The sequence below is a fragment of the Trachinotus anak genome, unplaced genomic scaffold, assembly GCF_046630095.1.
Source record: "Trachinotus anak isolate AG129_WGS33_773 ecotype Australia unplaced genomic scaffold, CSIRO_AGI_Tana_v1 ptg000020l, whole genome shotgun sequence".
NCBI lineage: Eukaryota > Metazoa > Chordata > Actinopteri > Carangiformes > Carangidae > Trachinotus > Trachinotus anak.
In genome coordinates this window covers 8,247,138-8,264,881 of record NW_027273871.1, presented here as the reverse complement: position 1 = coordinate 8,264,881, position 17,744 = coordinate 8,247,138, and the positions used below count along the sequence as shown (strand labels likewise).

Here is a 17,744-nt window from a genome sequence, read left to right as displayed (position 1 = left end):
AGTAAAGGAATGAAGTCTGACACTGAACTCACAACTTTTCTTCTAGACTGGTAAATAAACAGCTGCTCATGCTAACGTCAGCTATGTAGCAATAGCAAACTTACAAGTAGCTCCTTTAATTTTAATCAACAGTGAAAAAACTAAATAATATTGAACATGCTGTGAAAAAACCCAGAGGAGGCTGCAGCCACATAGTTTAAGATAAGTTACTGAAAATCTAAACCCTGTTTAGAAACATAATCTCACGTTCGCTGCCTTTGGACAAATTTCACTGTTTCACATGTACACAAATCAATTATTTTTCAACTGATTAATCAGCATTATATCGAGTAAAGACTGATTATATCTCACAGTTATCTCTGGTGAAACTCCAGGGAAATTATTCAGACATTGCAGACCTGTAAAATAAAGCATGAGCCAACATTTTAATAATTATTGAAATTCATAACCAGCAGTTTGATGTCACTGATCAGACAACGGTCATTGTGGCCCCGGAAATGTTGGCTAAAAAAAAAAAAACAACAGGAAAACAAAGTAACACAAATCATGTAACTGGAGTCATACTGCAGGATGACAATACAGTGTTTGTCAACACACACACACACACACAGACACACAGACTGTCAGCGATGACGGAACATGACAATGCTCAATAACACAGATGATGATGATGATCATTAAAAAATGTAAGAAAATGTTCCACATTTAGGACGTCTACCATCTGACGACAATCCTCAGACACAACAGTCACCTCCGCCTTTGTCTCTTTTTACTCAGAGTCTGTTTCATCAGTTCTTTCAGCTTCAAGAGGAACAACAACACAAACCAAACACTGACGTCTGGAAACGAAAGGTGGAGTTGTTTACTGAGCCCGTCTCCATCGTCCCCTCGCGGTCCACGGGAAGGACATCGTGGCTGAGCATCACAGCTCTGCTCAGACCGAATGGGGCCGGGAAAATGTAAAAACACACTTTTTGTGAATGAGGTTTTGTACTGAGTGTGACAGCAGTGTCGACACATCAGAGCTGAGGAGGAATGGTCCTGAGCGAGGCGGCGACTCGACCACCTGGGCTGAGGGGTCAGAGCTGGTGGAGGAGAGGATCGCTGCGGTGACGCAGGAATGATTCACTGATGACGGACAGAGCAGGTGGTCAGGTGAGAGGAGAGACGCATCCTGACAAGAATACAACAGAGGCCTCTGGCTGTTAAATATCGACACAGATGTTTAATATATGAACAGGAGCATGGCTGGGTTTGGAGACAGTGGGCCCCTGGGCACAGACATGCCAAAGGCCCCAGGCCCCTCCCACATGGGAGAATCACTTGTAGTTGTTTTTCTTTCAGTAACATTTAGCAGACATGATGTCCTGATCCTGATCCGAGTCCTTTACCAATGACCATCTGCTGATCCAGAGTTTGACTCCTGATCCTTCACCAGCTGTTTGATCCACATACTCGAGGTTCAAATCGATGGATTTGATATGAATGAAAGTTAACCTGAGCTGAGATCAGCTGATGTCAGATTTGTGGGAGTTGTTGGAACACTTCAGGTTCCTGACAGTGAACCAGGACCAGCTGAAGGTTTCTACTCTCAGCTTTGTAACGACAGAACAGAAAACAGAGTCAGTGAGTCTGGACTCTGTCGGTCCAGGTCTGAGCGCCAATCAAATCATTTCACACATTCACTGTTTCTCACTCATGTGCAGTGATGCAATGCTGCAGAATCAGGTTCAGTGACCTCTGACCCCTGACTCAACTCTCTGGGTCACTTTCATCCAACCTGAACCTGAACTGTTTCCTGAGCTGTTGCCTAGTGACAGAGTTGTTTTCAGGAAACCTGGTGGAGATGATCAGGAATCTGATTCTCAACATACAAAGACTCTGATCAGGATCAGTACAAACTGACAGCAGCGTTAAGGGTCAACAGGGGCCCCGGGCCCCAGCTCAGCGGCCCAGCCCAGTCATCCATCCATGGACAGCAGCAGCTCCCGTCACCACACTGGCCTGAGATCTGCTCTGACAGCTTCGTGTCTTTATATGAACTGTACTTGGAGGAAATGTGTGATGTGAGCTCAGAGGAGGTTTCCCCCTCCTCCTCCCCCTCCTCCTCCTCCTCAGTTCAGTTTCAGGCGTCGGAGTCGTCGCTGCTGTCGCGGCTGATCTCGATCTGCAGCGACGGCAGGTTGTCCAGTCGGCTCTTCTTTATCTTGTGGGACAGACGCTCCTGTTTCTGTTTGATCATGGCGCCCCACATCCTCTGCAGCGTCGAGTCGTCTTCCTCCTCCTCCTCCTCTTCCTCCTCACCGTTGCCTTGCCTCCTCCTGCTGCTGCTGCTGCTGCTGCTGCTGTCGGCGGCGCCGTCTGGCCGCCCTGCTGATGAGGAGGAGGAGGAGGAGAACAGGCCTGACGCACGGCTGCTCGGCCTGCGGTCGTGACGCCCGGAGCTGCCGTCGTCAGCGGAGCCGAGTCGGCTCCACAGGCCGCCTACAGACACGTGATGTCATCAGTTACTGCAAACTCACAACCACAAGATCAATCGGTCACACCAACGACAGCTCACCAAAGGACGGGGGAGAGGGGAGCAGGGACAAGAAGAAGAAAAGAGGAGGGAGAGAAGTGGAGGGGGGGTTAGGGGGGTTCCCTCTGTACCTGTCTTTCTGTCTTTGGATGTGTTGGAGTAGCCTCTGCTGTCTTGACTGGCCACGCCCAGTCTGCGATGAACGTCTCTGACTGGCTCTCTGACTGGGGGGGTCTCTCTGGGGGAGACGGGGGAGGGGGAGCGTTGTCTCTTCCCCAGCCTCTGCCGCACGTCTACAAACACAGTCAGCAGCGTTCATTAGCCGTGTGTCAGGGAGACTGAAACAAACCAACCTGTCAGTTTAACAGCAGCACACCTGTCTTACCGCCGCTGGCTGCCGGGGGGGGCTGTCTGTGCTGAGAGTGGCCCTGTCTCTTCTCCTCCAGCAGCTGCCGGACGTCCGTCACCTTGGTGGGTGACGAGGTTTTGGACCTGCTCTGTGATCCAGATCCCGACCCCCCGATCCGGTTCCTGCTCACAGGAGAAAGAAAGTTCATCAGGGTTCTGTGACACAGGTGAGAACAGGTGAGAACGAGACGGCGGCGGCAGCTCTGACCTGATGCTCTTCAGGTGAGTCTCCAGCTCGTCCGCGTACATCGTCATCTTCTTGCTCTTCTTTGGCGACGGCGTGGAGATCATCTTCAGCTCCAGGTCGTAGTCCATCTCGTCCGACTCCGACCAGGGAGAAGGAGAGCGCTCCACCCGGCTACGAAGCCCCGCCCCCGGTGAACGCGAGCCGCCACCACCCCTTTCTCCTCGCTCCCTGTACTCCACCACCCTGTCATCTGAGTCCATGTCCTCATCACCGTCCTCTTCCTCCTCCTCCTCCTCCTTGATGGGCTCCTCTGGCAGGTTGACCAGGTCGGCTGAGAAATCAGAAATAATATAAATATATAATTTAAATAAATAAAATGAATCCATTTCATCAAACAACACCAGCAGGTAACCAAGAGAAGAAGACTTTACTTTGATCCTGATGTAAATAAAAAACTCATCATTTCACTGCAGGTTTTAGTGTCTGAACAAAAATCTGAACCAGACACAAAAACACAAAGTAAAGTGAAGCTTTAAAGTGAAGAGAGCTGTGTTGGTTTTTATCTGAAGATCAGACATGAGATGTTACCGTCACACTGAGACAGTCTTAACTTAAAGCTCCACAGTCTAAAGGTAGATGTCCATGTGTTTGTGATTATAAAGCAGGTCTAGGTTCTATATTAATACTGTGAAAGTATCAAAGCCTCAGTCCACAGAGAAATGCACACAGCCTGTATTCAGAAACTGAGCCTTAAAACCAGGCGTCAGGACTTCTGTAACTTAGTGATGTCACAACAAAGCAGGCTCAGTGTGTGTTTACCGGAGTGGCGGTGTGTGTACGGCGGCGTGTGTCCCATGCTGTCTCCGATCAGAGGCTTCTTGCTCTTGATGACGTCTCTCTGGATCCTGCGGTTGTGATACCTCCTCTTCCTGAACACAGAGCAGACAGAGGGGAGGAGCTTCAGGAAACCTCTGACCACTGAAAACTGACCAGTTACACACCGAGATAAAGCCTTTAGCAGCCACTGAGCTGTTTCCAAAACAAACCTACAATATGTTGTAGTGTCAAAGTTCATTTTCAGAAACACAACTAAACACAGGAACATGACTCAGTTAAGCTGGTTTAATGTGCGACCTGCAGGAGGGAGGAGCACTGTTTCTAACACTCCTCTGAAGTGTGTAAATGTTGGAAACTCCTCTGATCATACTGGTTTTACCTGACACTCTTCTTTTCACTTTGTGCTCTTCAAATTAAAGCAAAGATGAAATGTGAACAGTGCTCAGAACGTTTCCTGGTGAATAAACATCTGAACCTCAGATAAAGTGATGGCGGTTTGAGTCTGACCAGGAGTTGCTGAGGATTCCCTTCATGCCTCCGTAGTTTGGGTTTCCGTACTTCATGTAGTATCTGCTGCGGCGAGCGGCGCCCAGCTCCTTCTTATCATCTGCACAACACAAACACAGAGTATTTCATCAGCACAGTGCAGCTCAACGGCTGAGGCAGCAGCAGAAGGAGCAGCAGAGAGCAGGACATCAGCAGCTCAGTCATGTCAGAGCTGTAACTGTGGCGCTTCATCTCACGGCCCTGTTCACACCACCACGTTTTCATTTTACACTACTCCTGAGTTTCAGATCCTCGAAAACGGAGCTGGCCCCATTTTAGTTGGGAAACTCCAGGGTCGTGTTGTAGTCTGGACCAGAGGCCTTTGGAAACGGTGACGCAGACGCACCGGGTCGCTCCCTGGTTGAGTCTGATCAGCTGCTACAACCAGCAGTGAAAACGTGAATTACAAGTGTTACTGACCTTGTTGTCTTTACTAGCAGCTGTTGTTCAGTTAAATTCTTCATGTCAACTCTAAAACTGTCTTTACTTTCCTCGTCTGAATATTTTCTGCGACTAATCAGCTGAGCACACCTGAGAGTGGACAGTCTGCTTCCTGTTTACACCGGCTCGTGCCTGCCCAGTGGCCCTGAATGGTCACATGTATGTGTTTTCAGGTGTGTTGGTGTGGACGCAGATCGTCTCTGATACGCAGCTAAAACGCTCGACTGGACGCAGATGGTTCTGGTTTTAAAGTGAAAACAGTGGTGTGGATGTGGCCTCAGTGACTGGTGAGGAACCCTGAAAAGGTCTTTCAGGGTTTTAGTAAAAACAGCATTTTGAGAGATCAGTGGCCCCAACAAAGTGAGAACAATCCAATCTTTTATTCTATAACAAGCAACCATGTGGGAGTATCCTGGTGATTTCAGGCTGCACAGGCAAACAAGCAAGAAGGCAGATGGAGAAGCTCTCGTCCACAGTCGGGGCAGTTCAGCTCCAACAGGGACAGCTCAGTCACTACAGAGCGTTAAAATGAGGTGAGAGCAAACACACAGCGGCTCACTGAGACGAAAGAAGACAAGCTACACTACGGGGGGGTTGTTGTCAGTGTGTGTGTGTGTGTGTGTGTGTGTGTGTGTGGGACAGAGAGAGAGGTACAGAGGGGTTGAGTGAACCAATGTGTCTCTCACAGCTCTACAGTGAAATATTTATTAGAAAAAGTAAAATGTTTTTGGTTCATTGTGAAACTGTGTTGGACTAATCAGACTGTGGCTGATGACATCAGCAGAGGAGGCGGTCCTTCACTGTGTCACGTTCACACTGCTACAACAACGTGGCCACATGTGGCCCAGACCACATCCGAAGGTGGTCTGAGAGATCAGGTCTCAAATGTGTCCTGGGTGCGATCACACCTGAACTCAGAGCTGTCCACGTGTGTTCAGATCACCCAGGACGGACGTTAACACCAGGTGTGAGCAGGTGTGAGCAGGTGTGAGCAGGTGTGAGCAGGGCCTATAAAACATTCTCACTGTGTGGTTGAACAATGTGCATCTTGTTGGAGATGAAACAGGAAACATCATGTTCAGGTCAGAACATTTATTCTGTCTGTTTCCTTTTTCTCATCTCTGCTCAAGAAGATTGTGTTTTCCCTCATCTAAATGTGCTCAATAAATAAAGGTTTTTATTATTATTATTATTATTATTATTGTTATTATGATGCAGTAAAGTGACAGGTTGTTCATGACATTTTACTTGAGCAATTAAGCTGTTTTTGTCATGTTTATGTTGGTATTTATTTGTTGGTTTTGTTTGTATCACACAGTGTGTGTGTGAATGAGAACAGTTGAACGAGGCTGCATTTGTACCAACACACACAAATACTAAAAATCAATGACAAAGATCCACAGTGTGTGTGTGTGTGTGTGTGTGTGTGTATGTGTGAGACCTTGTGTGGCAAAGCGCAGGAAGAGTTTGTTTCCTTTGAAGGGTTTGATCGCCGGCCGCAGGTCGTTTCTCATCAGAGACTCTCTCTCTGCCCGGGACAGGTCGTCCATCTGAAACACACACACACACACACACACACACACACACACACACACACACACACACACACACACACACACACACACACACACACACACACACACACACACACACACACACAGGTCGTGTCATCACTGATCAATAGAGCTGATCGGCCTGAGGTGTCAGATTACTCTCTGCTCTACCTGACCACCCTCCGTCTTCGGCTTCTGCTCTACTTCTCCGTCGCTGTCCTTCCCCTCGATCTCCTCGCTGCTCTTCTTCACTGTTTCCTCTTCATCCTCTTCCACCTCGCCCTCTTCCTCTTCATCATCCTCTTCATCTGACCCCTGACCCCGCTGACCTGTGAGGTGTAAAACACGCGTCAGTCTTTCCCCTTTGAGAATCTGCACAGTGTGATTTTGTTTACACACAGACCTTTGCCCTGCTTGGCCGGCTGGCTGGCGCTCTCCGTCTCCGTGATAACAGCCTCCGGTTCAAGCATGCGGCTGGTGTTGATGAGGGCTCGGATGGATGTGTCATCATCCAGCCAGACCACGTTACCTAGGAAACAATCAGGTGGTCAGGCTCTGATTTACCTGGTCCTCATCGACCTAACAGTAACTGTGTTTATCTGTTTGGTGTGTGTGTGTGTGTGTGTGTGTGTGTGTGTGTGTGTTGTACTTACAGGATGTGTCGTCGATCCACTCGATGTGTGCTGGAGGATATTCCTTAAAATACCCGAAGACGTCCTGTGTGCTCATGTCGTCCACGCCCGTCACGTGAATCGCCTCCAGGCGCAGTCTGGTGATGGCTGAGCACCACAGAAGAAGAAGACAACAGGTTCAACAAACACACAACAGGGTCCCACTGTTGTAAACATCTGTAAACAACAGATGCAGCAGGCTGACTGAGACGTCCCTCCCCAAGTGATGTACCCCGCTCCTCTTCAGGGCCCCTGAGGCCAGATGAGATATACAGACTCTGGTCTGGACGGACTCAGGACGCATCCGGATCAGATGCCAAATCCACCTCGACTGGTTCCTTTCTGAGCCCCCCCCCCCCCCCCCCCCCCCCCCAGTCTCTCAGACCAGTCCAGTCCCTCCGTCTCCTCTTACCTTTCTTCATGGTGTCTTTATCCAGGAAAACGTTCCTCTGTCCGACGCTCTCCTCGCCAAGGAAATGGAAACGTCTCGCTCGCTTCTCTTTCCTCTCGATCGCCTCCTGATGGAGAAACAGACACACACTGTTAAGACTCTGCTGTCTGTGCATGTGGAGCTTCTGTTCCAGCTCTGAGTGTGTTTACCTGAAATCTGCTACATTTTTATTGGATCACTCAGAAAACAGTCAGCCAATCAGAGGAGAGGCTCAGAGTCTCTTCCTTCTCTCATGTAAAAATCCAGGCTCTATAAATTTTGTTGAATATCATTAAAAAAAAACAAAACATGAACGAGGCATCTCCTCCTCCTTCACTGAAAAGTCCGTTCTCTGTTTGTGACTTGGACGATTTAAGTTTCCACATGACACGTTTCATATTGGAGCCTAATTGGCTCCAAACTTGTTGTGATGTCATAAACCCTGCAGGTACGTCCAGGTGTTAAACTGAGTGTAACACATCTCTGACTGGAGGAGGGGCTTTAATAAATCAGTTCCCATCAGCCTTTAACTGTTTGTTAGTACTCTGTGTTTTCATCTGCACCAAATGGAAAAACAGTTTCCTCATTTTTTATGGGAAGAAGAAAACGGATCAGAAGCAGTGGACTGAAGTGGATCCACTCTGTCTGTCTGTCAGTGTAGTGTTGTACCTTTGAGTTGACATCGATCCCTGTGATGAAGGCTCCAGCTTTGTTCTCATACCTGCGACTTGTATCCTGCAAAACAAAATCCAACAGCTCAGACCGACCTCAGCCTCCATCCTCACTCATCAGTCTCTGCTGCAGCCACACCAGCTCTCCAACCGCCCCCGCTTTCAACGCGACGGTGGGTTGACGTCATGGAGACCATTTTTGTAAGATGAATGAATTTAAAATAAAAGTAAACATATAAACAAGGCGTTCAACACCTGAAGTTGGACACAAAACCTCAACAGCAACAGAGACCCTGAGGCTGGCCTGGTTTAATCGACTTCTCCCACATAGCGAAAACACCAAACTCCTATTCAAACATCTGTCATTTTAATTCTAATCTAAGTCTCACAGAATAGAACAATGACCAAACATACTACCACACCACACATACCCTGTATCTCAGCATCTTTCAGCCTCTTTTTTCAACATACTGTCTGACAGGGCGAAGTTTTACTGAGGTTTTTATTTTTCCCGGAGCATCAGACAAAGGTGGAGAACCGCCCCACAGTGCTTCATCATTACAAACAGAGTGAGACCTCGCTGCGATCAGCTTTTATCTGCAGAGTCCAGATGAACCAGTTTCCAGGTAGCTGCAGCATCAAGCCTGAACACTCAGTCTCAGCCCTACTGACCGCTCTGAATACAGGCTGTGATGATCAATGATATGAGTTATTAAACTTCCTGGTGCTGCTGAAGGTTTGTTCAGATCAGTAATGTTAGAGAAACACCAGAGTAAACTGATCAAAACACTGGAGTGAACTGATTTCAGAGGTTAATATGTTCATCACAAGCATCTAAAATGATATAATACTGTACAACACTTCCAGAGGAGGAGAGGCTGTTGTGTTGTCAGATGCTTTCAGCCAACAGCTGGAGATTAATTATAATACTGATAAAATCAGATAAAAACTAAGGTTTAATTCCAGGCTTTCTGAGGGCCCTCCTCATGTTGAGGCCCTGGGTTCTTGCTTTAACTATTGCCCTGGTTCACTGTTTGTTAATGGGAAGATTATCTGTGAGACAACGACACATGAACTGCCACTAAAATAATAATAAAACTGAAGTGGGTGATTATAATACGCCGGAATGATCGGTGACGGGGTATGTCTCAGAAACCGTAGAGGGTTTTTTATCTCCTTCTGTCGACTGCGTTATTTTAACCATAAAAAATTAATTTTCCAGTTTCCTTATGGGAGTTCGGGCGGCGCGGTGAGCCCACACAGGCAGTGCCCATGAGGAGGCTGCCAGCAACAAGTGAGTGAAAACAAACAAAAACTGCAGCTGCGGAACAAAGGCGCCAGAAACTGGGACCGGATCGGGCCCACAGCGGCCAAGCGTCAACCGGGGCACCGTCACAGCCGCGGGGCTCACATCAGCTCCCCGGACACGGAGCCGGGACTACAGGTTACCACACACCGACACCTCCAGCGGATCCGCCGGCCGCAGGAGACGCCAGTCCCCGGTCTGACCGGGCCTAGTCCGGGCACCTACCGGCACCAGCTCCTTCAGGGAGCGGTTAACGGAGATGTCCTCGGCCTCCAGCTCCCCCTCCTCCACCTCCATCGGTTCGGCCTCCCGTGCATCTCTGTCCGACCCGGAGTCCGAGTCCGAGTCCGAGCCGCTGTCCGATTTCACAGACACCCGTAAGCTACGCGCTGCCGCCATGGCGCTGCCTGCGAACAACGCCTGCCGCCGCTGACCCCTGACCCGGCAGCGGTTCCCGGTGTCTTCTTCGTCGGTGGAGGGAACCGTTCCCCCGGAGCACTGGCGCCACCGAGCACAGGAGGAGGAGCGCAGACCTTTGATCAGGAAAAGTACTTCTTCACTAAAGTCCTGTTAGTAAAAGTACGTGAGCGTGATCAGGAAAATATTAGTAAAAATATAAAATATAAGTAAAAGTACTCATGGCCCCTGTGATGATATATTACACCAGGAGATTATTATTCATTATTATCACAGGCAGCAAGCAGCAGATTATTTTACTATTTAACTATTTTACTCTGGACTGCAACTGATGATTAATTTCATTATGGATCAATCTGCTGATTGCTGATCATTTCCCCTTTAATTCACTGACTGGTTTGTAAAAATTCAGAAAACAGTGAGAAAGGTGGTCAGTCACCCTCATGATGTCTGTTTTGTCCAAACTTAAACATGAACAAAATAAATCAACGTTCTTCAATGGAAAAAGCAGCAGATTCACATATTTGAAAAACTGTGTTTGACTTTTTACATGAAGCTTTTCTTCAGGGAAGACGGAGCAGGCTCACAGATCACCCACAGGCTGGAGGGATACGTAAAATATATAATATGTAATCACAACTACAATAATAATAAAGCACTGGAGTCTCATAAAACAAATGACAGGCTTTCATATACTTGTATATATGTGATTTATGTGTAAAGTAACTAAATTCAATTCAAGAAATGTTATTATATCATATTATTATTATAAAAATTATATATATATAAAATTTTGTTGGAATGTTTTTCAGGATAATTATTAAGTTTTATCACCCAGCAATAGATCTGACTGTTTTACTGATGGCAAAATTAACTGGAAACATTAAGTCTCTCTCTCTCACACACACACACACACACACCACAGAAGTCAATGAAACAGGGACACAGTCTTGTCCTGCAGAAACTTTATATCATCAGATTTTCATGTCAGAATCACAGAAATCTCAGATTTCCATCATGATGCAGAAACATTGAATAGAAACACACAGACATCTTTGTATTTATGCTACTTCCTGCCTCTCATCATCCCCTTTCAAAATAAATTATTACTCTTATTTTGCAAAAAATATGAAGACAGAAAAAAAGATTAACACCTGAAATTGGAGCGAGAAGAGGAACAGTTTGTGCTTTCAGTGCAATCGAGACAGTTACAGTTCGGTTAGTATCGGTCAGTCTGGACATATTCATGTATATATAACATCCACAGAGGAAGAGCCACAGAGCTTTCTGTCATTTTAGTGCAAAATATACATCAGTTGTCACTTTGTCAGTTTTTGCATCAAACAGCAGTTCAGCTTCTTTTTACCACAGTGTGACAATAAATGTGATGTTAATGTAACTTGGGGGCCGTTCTGACACAGACATCATCTGAACCTCTCAGGGACAGAGAAGAAGAAACTACATTTACAGTGTTTAACAGTCAGTCAGATCCAGAGCAACATGAAGGTGAGTGTTCACTGCAAACATCGTTAGTGCAGAGACCAATGAAACCTGGAGGAGCCACTTCATTCATGTGAACAGAGCAGAGCTGCTGTCATGAACCGGGGCAACATGAAGTGTTTGAGACTCAAGCTGTGTCCAGGTTCAGGGGCCAAAGGGGCCACGTCCTTCACAGGCTGTATTTTAACACTGACTACGTCACAGCGGCGCAACTAGACTTTCCCATTTCAAAGGCTCCTTCAAATCCTTTTCCTTCTCACACTTTAAATGTAAGTTTTGGGTTTTAGCTCAGATCAACAGCTGACGGTACAACTGTTAACACCACGGGCCCCGAAACCTCAGGCATCAACCTCTGGGGCTGAAGAGCGGCAGTTCCTCTAACGACCACTAGAGTCTGGCTCCAGCAGTGAGTCAGTCCCAGAGACTCCCATGTTCAAATGTCTTTACAGCAGAAAGAAACATGTTTACAGCCTGGTACACAAACTGTTCTGGTCTCTAGAGATCATTTTGAATTTTATAGAACTCACCTGTTTACATTTTATTAAGGACTAAAGTTATGAATAATTGAAGGCGGGGCCTATTTGAGTGACAGGTGGGTGAGCGTATGTGCTCTTTGCCTGTTTTTGGATTAGCCGGGAGTTAGCTGGACGCCTGGGTGACGTCACAGAGACTACGTCCATCTTTATTTACAGTCTATAGTAAAAACCTCACGTTTTTGTTAAAAAGTTAAGTGCTGTCAAACCTTGCAGTGCAACAGTAAGAGCTGCTGGTGACGCAAAGTGAAAATCCTCTGTAGACCAGACCAGCTCACTTCGTCCTCCTCAGGACGTGGCCCCTGAACTGAGACACAGTTTGAGCCTCTGCAGTTTTTAAACTGTGGATCTGTTGACAGGGACGAACGAGTATTGATGCACATTGGATTCATTAAAACTACAAATCCACACCTGATGGGAATGAAATGTTTTCCTGGACGATGTTTTCAGTGAACTTCAGGCCTCAGTTCTGCTCAGTGTCGTTACAGCCGATCTCACCTCACCTCCTGAGGGGCCCCTACTGACCCCCAGCATCACCTCCCCATAAAACCATCCTGCACTCTGGAGCAGAAACGCTCAGGTGATTGATCAATTAGTTGATTGACAGAAGACGTCTGATAATTGATTAATTTTTAAAGTTATTTTTCAAGCAAAAATGCTCAAAATCCACTGGTCCCAGTTTGTGAAATGTGATTATGGCCTCTCTTGCCTGATTGGTCAGTCTGTTTACCATCACTTACTTTCTTTATTACACGTCTTTGGGTGGTGCATTGTGGGAAAACCAAGAGTGGTCTGAACCTGAGACACAGATCTGTAGGGGTGCAGGGATCATGTGACTGTAGGTTCTGTGTAAACAGAGCTCGACCTCTGCAGGCTGCGTTCAAGTGTTCATCGCATGTTAAACATCATGACGCCCGTCTGTCGTCGGTCTGTGTGTCTGTTTGGGGAAGAAGCTCCATTCTGTGACACAGTCAGAGTGTTTGTGTTCAGAGTGAGACCTCTTTTCTCTAGTGGATCACTGCATGTCATCACATTCATCAGGACCTACAGCTGTTACCTCAGTGTCAGACAGATTTAATCAACCTCTAGTAAATAAAAGACTCTGGATCAGCAGGTTCCCCCCCATGAAGGACTGGGGTCAGGATCAGGATCTGGATCAGGGTCAGGATCAGGATCAGGGTCAGGGTCAGGGTCAGGGTCAGGATCTGGATCAGGGTCAGGGTCAGGGTCAGGATCTGGATCAGGGTCAGGGTCAGGGTCAGGGTCAGGGTCAGGGTCAGGGTCTGGGTCAGGGTCAGGGTCAGGGTCAGGGTCAGGGTCAGGATCTGGGTCAGGGTCAGGGTCAGGGTCAGGGTCAGGGTCAGGGTCAGGGTCTGGGTCAGGGTCAGGGTCAGGATCTGGGTCAGGGTCAGGATCAGGATCAGGATCAGGATCTGGATCTGGATCTGGGTCAGGGTCAGGGTCAGGGTCAGGGTCTGGGTCAGGGTCAGGATCTGGATCAGGGTCAGGGTCAGGGTCAGGGTCAGGGTCAGGGTCAGGGTCTGGGTCAGGGTCAGGGTCAGGGTCAGGGTCAGGGTCAGGATCTGGGTCAGGGTCAGGGTCAGGGTCAGGGTCAGGGTCAGGGTCTGGGTCAGGGTCAGGGTCAGGATCTGGGTCAGGGTCAGGATCAGGATCAGGATCAGGATCTGGATCTGGATCTGGGTCAGGGTCAGGGTCAGGGTCTGGGTCTGGGTCTGGGTCAGGGTCAGGGTCAGGGTCAGGGTCAGGATCTGGATCTGGATCTGGATCTGGATCTGGATCTGGGTCAGGGTCAGGATCAGGGTCAGGGTCAGGGTCAGGGTCAGGGTCAGGGTCAGGACCTCCCTACAGACTGTGAGCTGATACCGTATTTAAGAGGAACAATGTGACTCCTGATGCGAAGCCATCAGCTGGAGAGAAGATGTATCACTCTGTTGGAGAAACACTCAGTCAACAGTGGTGTTACAGAGTGATGCTTCTTTTACCTCATAAACAATCTTTGGCAGAGAACAGACAGCAGCTCCTGCATCACACAAACTGTCTGTTTGGTGAAGATGATGATGAAGGTGAGCGGCTGAACGAGGAGCAGAGCGTTCACTCTGTTCACAGTCCTGCGGGTCTGAAGAGATGCAGCAGTGAGGGAGGAATGTTGAAGTGTTTTCCCTTTTTCACCTGTGTGTGTGTGTGTGTGTGTGTGTGTGTGTGTGTGTATCCTCCTCCTCCTCCTCTGATGTTTGTCTGAACTTCTTTGTTGTTAATCTGCAAAACGCAAAGAAAAATAAAACTGATAAAAAAATTTAATCAAAACTCAAACTACAACAACAACACAACCTCCAGACTTCAGTTCCAGCAGGTTGACATGTGTGGAGACATGTCCGTGTGGAGACGGTCCTGAACCAAAGTGTTGAACTGTGTCACTGGTCACATCCAGGAGCAGGTTTGGTTTCAGAAGATCGTGAATTTAAATATTTAATGTCCATAACAGTAATATAACAAAGGAAGCTCCTGTGTGGTGGTGTGTGTTCACCTGTGTGTTGTTGTGCAGTAACACATACAGGTTGTATTTACATGTACATCTGCAAACAGCTAGAACTAGAGTTACAGCCTCGAGGCTCCACCACTCAGACTAATTTCAGATCATATCCCTGTTTATTCAGTTCATCTTTGAGTCGACGTGAATGTTTGTGCCAAGTTTGAAGAAGTTCCATAAAGACATTACTGTGAAATCATGTCCACGAGAGTGGGACAGACAGACACATCAAATATGTAAAGATACACCCACAGAATTCTGCCGTCTTGTAATTTTAATTAGTGCTTCATCAATAAAGTTTTATGATGATGAATATGATTCAGTGGTGTACGTACCTCCACAGCTGTCCACAGTCTAATGTCCCTGCTGATGACAAGACAAGTGTTAGAGAAAACATCTGTTCATCAGTCACTGAGACACACACCACAGGTGAGGTCAGCAGGTCGTCTGCTGTGTCGCGCTCTGATTGGATGAGGAAATTCCCTGTCTGCCTTTCTGTGACTCAGTCGTCTGTGTCAAGTCATCGACCAGTAACAGGTGAAATTATAACAGTTGTAGTTTGTTACAACGATACTGTGTTGATCTCCATCAGAAGATATATCTGTGGTTTAAAGAACCAGAAACCATCTCAGTGTAGTTTTACATCTCCTCTCTCAGGTTCTCTCTGGAGCTCTAGTAACAACAGGTCAGTCAGCCAATCAGAAGAGAGGATCTGAGCCTCTCCTCTGATTGGCTGACTGTTTTCTGAATGATCTAATGAAAATGAAGCAGATTTCAAAGTAACCAAATCCTGTAAGGTTGGATGGTGGGTCCAGGTGGGCAGGGCTTGGGGCATGGCTGAGGGTGGTGACTGCTTTGTTGGCCTGTGAATATTCTCATTTGTCCAGGTCATAGTATCTCAAAGGAGTTTTAAATCGAAAGCAACTGGACTGGGACCAGTCCCAGCCTGGTCAGGTGCGAGAAAGAACTGATGAAGCCTCTTGGATGAGAGGTGAAACGTCTTCCTAGACAAATGACCAAGTCCAGTTGCTTTCGATTTAAAACTCCTTTGAGTGACTGCTTTGTTGTGACATCACAAAGTTCCAGAAGTCCTGACGGCTGGTTTTAAGGCTCAGTGTCTGAATACAGGCTGTGTGCATTTCTCTGTGGACTGAGGCTTTGATACTTACACAGTATTAATATAGAACCTAGACCTGCTTTATAATCACAAACACATGGACATCTCACAGGTGGAGCTGACAACACACAGACAGACACACACACACAGACACAGACACAGACACACACTTACTGCAGCAGAGTGACTCAGCTTGTCAAAACGGAACTTGAGGTTGGATCTGGGAGAATTTTTATTCTTCATCTCTGAAAATGAAAAGACATGAAGTGAAACTGATGCAGAGACACTGTACTGACTCTGTGTGTGTGTGTGCGTGTAGTTGTGTGTGTCTGTGTGAAACTGTGTCACACTGAACCTGTCGGGCTGCGACAGACGATGAGCGGACTTGAACTTTGACCCTCTCCTGCAGCAGCCTGAGCGAGCTGAGGACAGACAGACAGATGTTTATTAAAGCTGCTCATTTCTGCTTTTAATTTGAAATCCAGCGTCACTGTGAGAACTGACACGATCTCCTGTTTAAATGTCCTGATCTGTCCGGAGCCACCCTGAGGGCAAAATGTTCCCCTGATGAAGGATGTGGCCCCAGAACTGTGCTGTGGCTGTGAGTGTGTTGTCTCACCAGGTGTGTGTCGTCAGCTGGGACGCTGAAGCTGCAGGTGCTGGATGTTGATCTGGAAATCTTACTGCTCTCCTTCTTCACGTGAATCCTGCAGATATGAAAACATCAGGATGTGTATTTAACACAATGTTCCTGCATCTCCTGGTTTGTGTTCTGTGTTTACCTGCCCAGTTACACACTCACCTGTCCCGTTGTCCCGCCTCTGGGGAGCTGGGATTGGATGGAAGCTCTGACCTGACCTCCAGTGTCGGCTGGCAGCTGTCGAAGCTCCTCTGCTCGCTGAGGAGACTGATGCGTGAAGACAAACGTGTTAAACAGTCACATGAAGAGTCTCTGTGCTGAGTGTTTGCGTCATGAGTCTGAATCAAACGTCACCTTCTCTGGTTGTGTTTCTCTGTTTGGCTGTCGACGCTCAGCAGACGAGGAAAAAGTCCTGAACGCCTCTTCACAGGAGATTTTACGTTGTACTGACGACAAACACACAAAACACACCAGCTGTTAACACAGAGCGACACTCACAACGCACACAATCACAGAATAACGACAGCGAGCACTGAAGGAAAAACAAAGAGACAACTTTGACCTCTGCTCACCTCAGCGCTGATGTGTGCCAGACCCCCCCCACTCAGGCTAGTGGGCAGACCTGCCCCACCCCGTGACATGGTCTCCATGGAAACACTCCGTCCTCGCATCGCCCTCTGAGATGGATGAAAAAGTCAGACACACTCAAACACTCTGTCAGATCCAAAATGAGTTCAAACTTTAACACAGTTAAAGCAGCACGATGTAACTTTAATACAGGTCAATACAGGTCAATACAAGTTATTACAGGTAAATACAGGTCAATACAGGTCATCACAGGTCATCACAGGTCATCACAGGTCAATACAGGTCATCACAGGTCATCACAGGTCATCACAGGTCATCACAGGTCATCACAGGTCATCACAGGTCAATACAGGTCATCACAGGTCATCACAGGTCATCACAGGTCAATACAGGTCATCACAGGTCATTACAGGTCAATACAGGTCATCACAGGTCAATACAGGTCATCACAGGTCATTACAGGTCAATACACTGGTGGATTAAACTCTGGTGGTCTGATCAGAGAAATTAAAGGTAGAAAGAAAGAAAGAAAGAAAGAAAGAAAGAACATAAACACACTCACCTTGATGGACTCCAGCAGTCCTCCGTGGGCGTGTCCGTTCTCAGCTCGGCCCTCCTCCTCCAGACCTGATGTCAGACCCAGCATGCTCTGGGAGCGTCTGTGCAGCTCGTCATGGAGGCTGTCGAGCAGGGCGGCCCGGGTCCGCTCCTAAACAAATACACACTCAGTTTTAGAAGGACTCTGTTGCTCCTGGACTCATTTATATTATATTCATATACTTATTCATATTAGATCTTAGTTTGAGTCTTTATAATCTCTGTTAGAAACAAGA

General features: G+C 47.4%; 2 protein-coding genes across 7 annotated transcripts in view; both read right to left on the bottom strand.

Annotated features, from left to right (window-relative positions):
• Positions 1-401: 401 nt before the first annotated feature.
• ncbp3 (nuclear cap binding subunit 3) lies at positions 402-9,996 on the bottom strand. Of its 2 annotated transcripts, none has more exons than XM_071506127.1 (13): positions 9,794-9,996; positions 8,261-8,326; positions 7,574-7,679; positions 7,144-7,269; positions 6,894-7,019; positions 6,662-6,819; positions 6,379-6,487; positions 4,458-4,557; positions 3,933-4,042; positions 3,135-3,444; positions 2,895-3,049; positions 2,650-2,811; positions 402-2,484 (listed from the first exon to the last, which is right to left on the bottom strand). In XM_071506127.1, the coding sequence occupies exons 1-13, from the start codon at positions 9,965-9,967 to the stop codon at positions 2,126-2,128; spliced, it is 2,061 nt and encodes a 686-aa protein (XP_071362228.1). In that variant the 5' UTR covers positions 9,968-9,996; the 3' UTR covers positions 402-2,125. The 2 variants fall into 2 exon arrangements, with proteins under 2 accessions (XP_071362228.1, XP_071362229.1); XM_071506128.1 differs by having other exon boundaries at positions 1,981-2,484; positions 2,904-3,049.
• Positions 9,997-13,899: 3,903 nt separating this feature from the next.
• Positions 13,900-17,744, bottom strand: part of LOC139637465 (rap1 GTPase-activating protein 2-like) — a 31,993-nt gene continuing 28,148 nt past the window's right edge. For 4 of the 5 annotated variants that reach the window (XM_071506196.1, XM_071506192.1, XM_071506194.1 and 1 more), the window contains 9 exons: positions 17,474-17,620; positions 16,896-17,000; positions 16,678-16,769; positions 16,486-16,590; positions 16,303-16,390; positions 16,039-16,105; positions 15,858-15,928; positions 14,902-14,932; positions 13,900-14,295 (listed from right to left, as the gene is read on the bottom strand). In XM_071506196.1, the coding sequence (XP_071362297.1) occupies positions 14,921-14,932; positions 15,858-15,928; positions 16,039-16,105; positions 16,303-16,390; positions 16,486-16,590; positions 16,678-16,769; positions 16,896-17,000; positions 17,474-17,620 (687 nt within the window). In that variant the 3' untranslated portion in view covers positions 13,900-14,295; positions 14,902-14,920. The remainder of the gene's footprint in view (positions 14,296-14,901; positions 14,933-15,857; positions 15,929-16,038; positions 16,106-16,302; positions 16,391-16,485; positions 16,591-16,677; positions 16,770-16,895; positions 17,001-17,473; positions 17,621-17,744) is intronic. The other variant, XM_071506193.1, reaches the window with a different exon arrangement.

Coding starts and splice junctions, on each gene's coding strand:
- ncbp3 (XM_071506127.1), bottom strand. CDS start 9,967: ATGGCGGCAGCGCGTAGCTTACGGGTGTCTGTGAAATCGGACAGCGGC. Junction 6,488..6,661: donor CGAAGACGGAGGGTGGTCAG/GTAGAGCAGAGA, acceptor TGTGTGTTTCAG/ATGGACGACCTGTCCCGGGC. Junction 3,445..3,932: donor GTACACACACCGCCACTCCG/GTAAACACACAC, acceptor CTGATTTCTCAG/CCGACCTGGTCAACCTGCCA.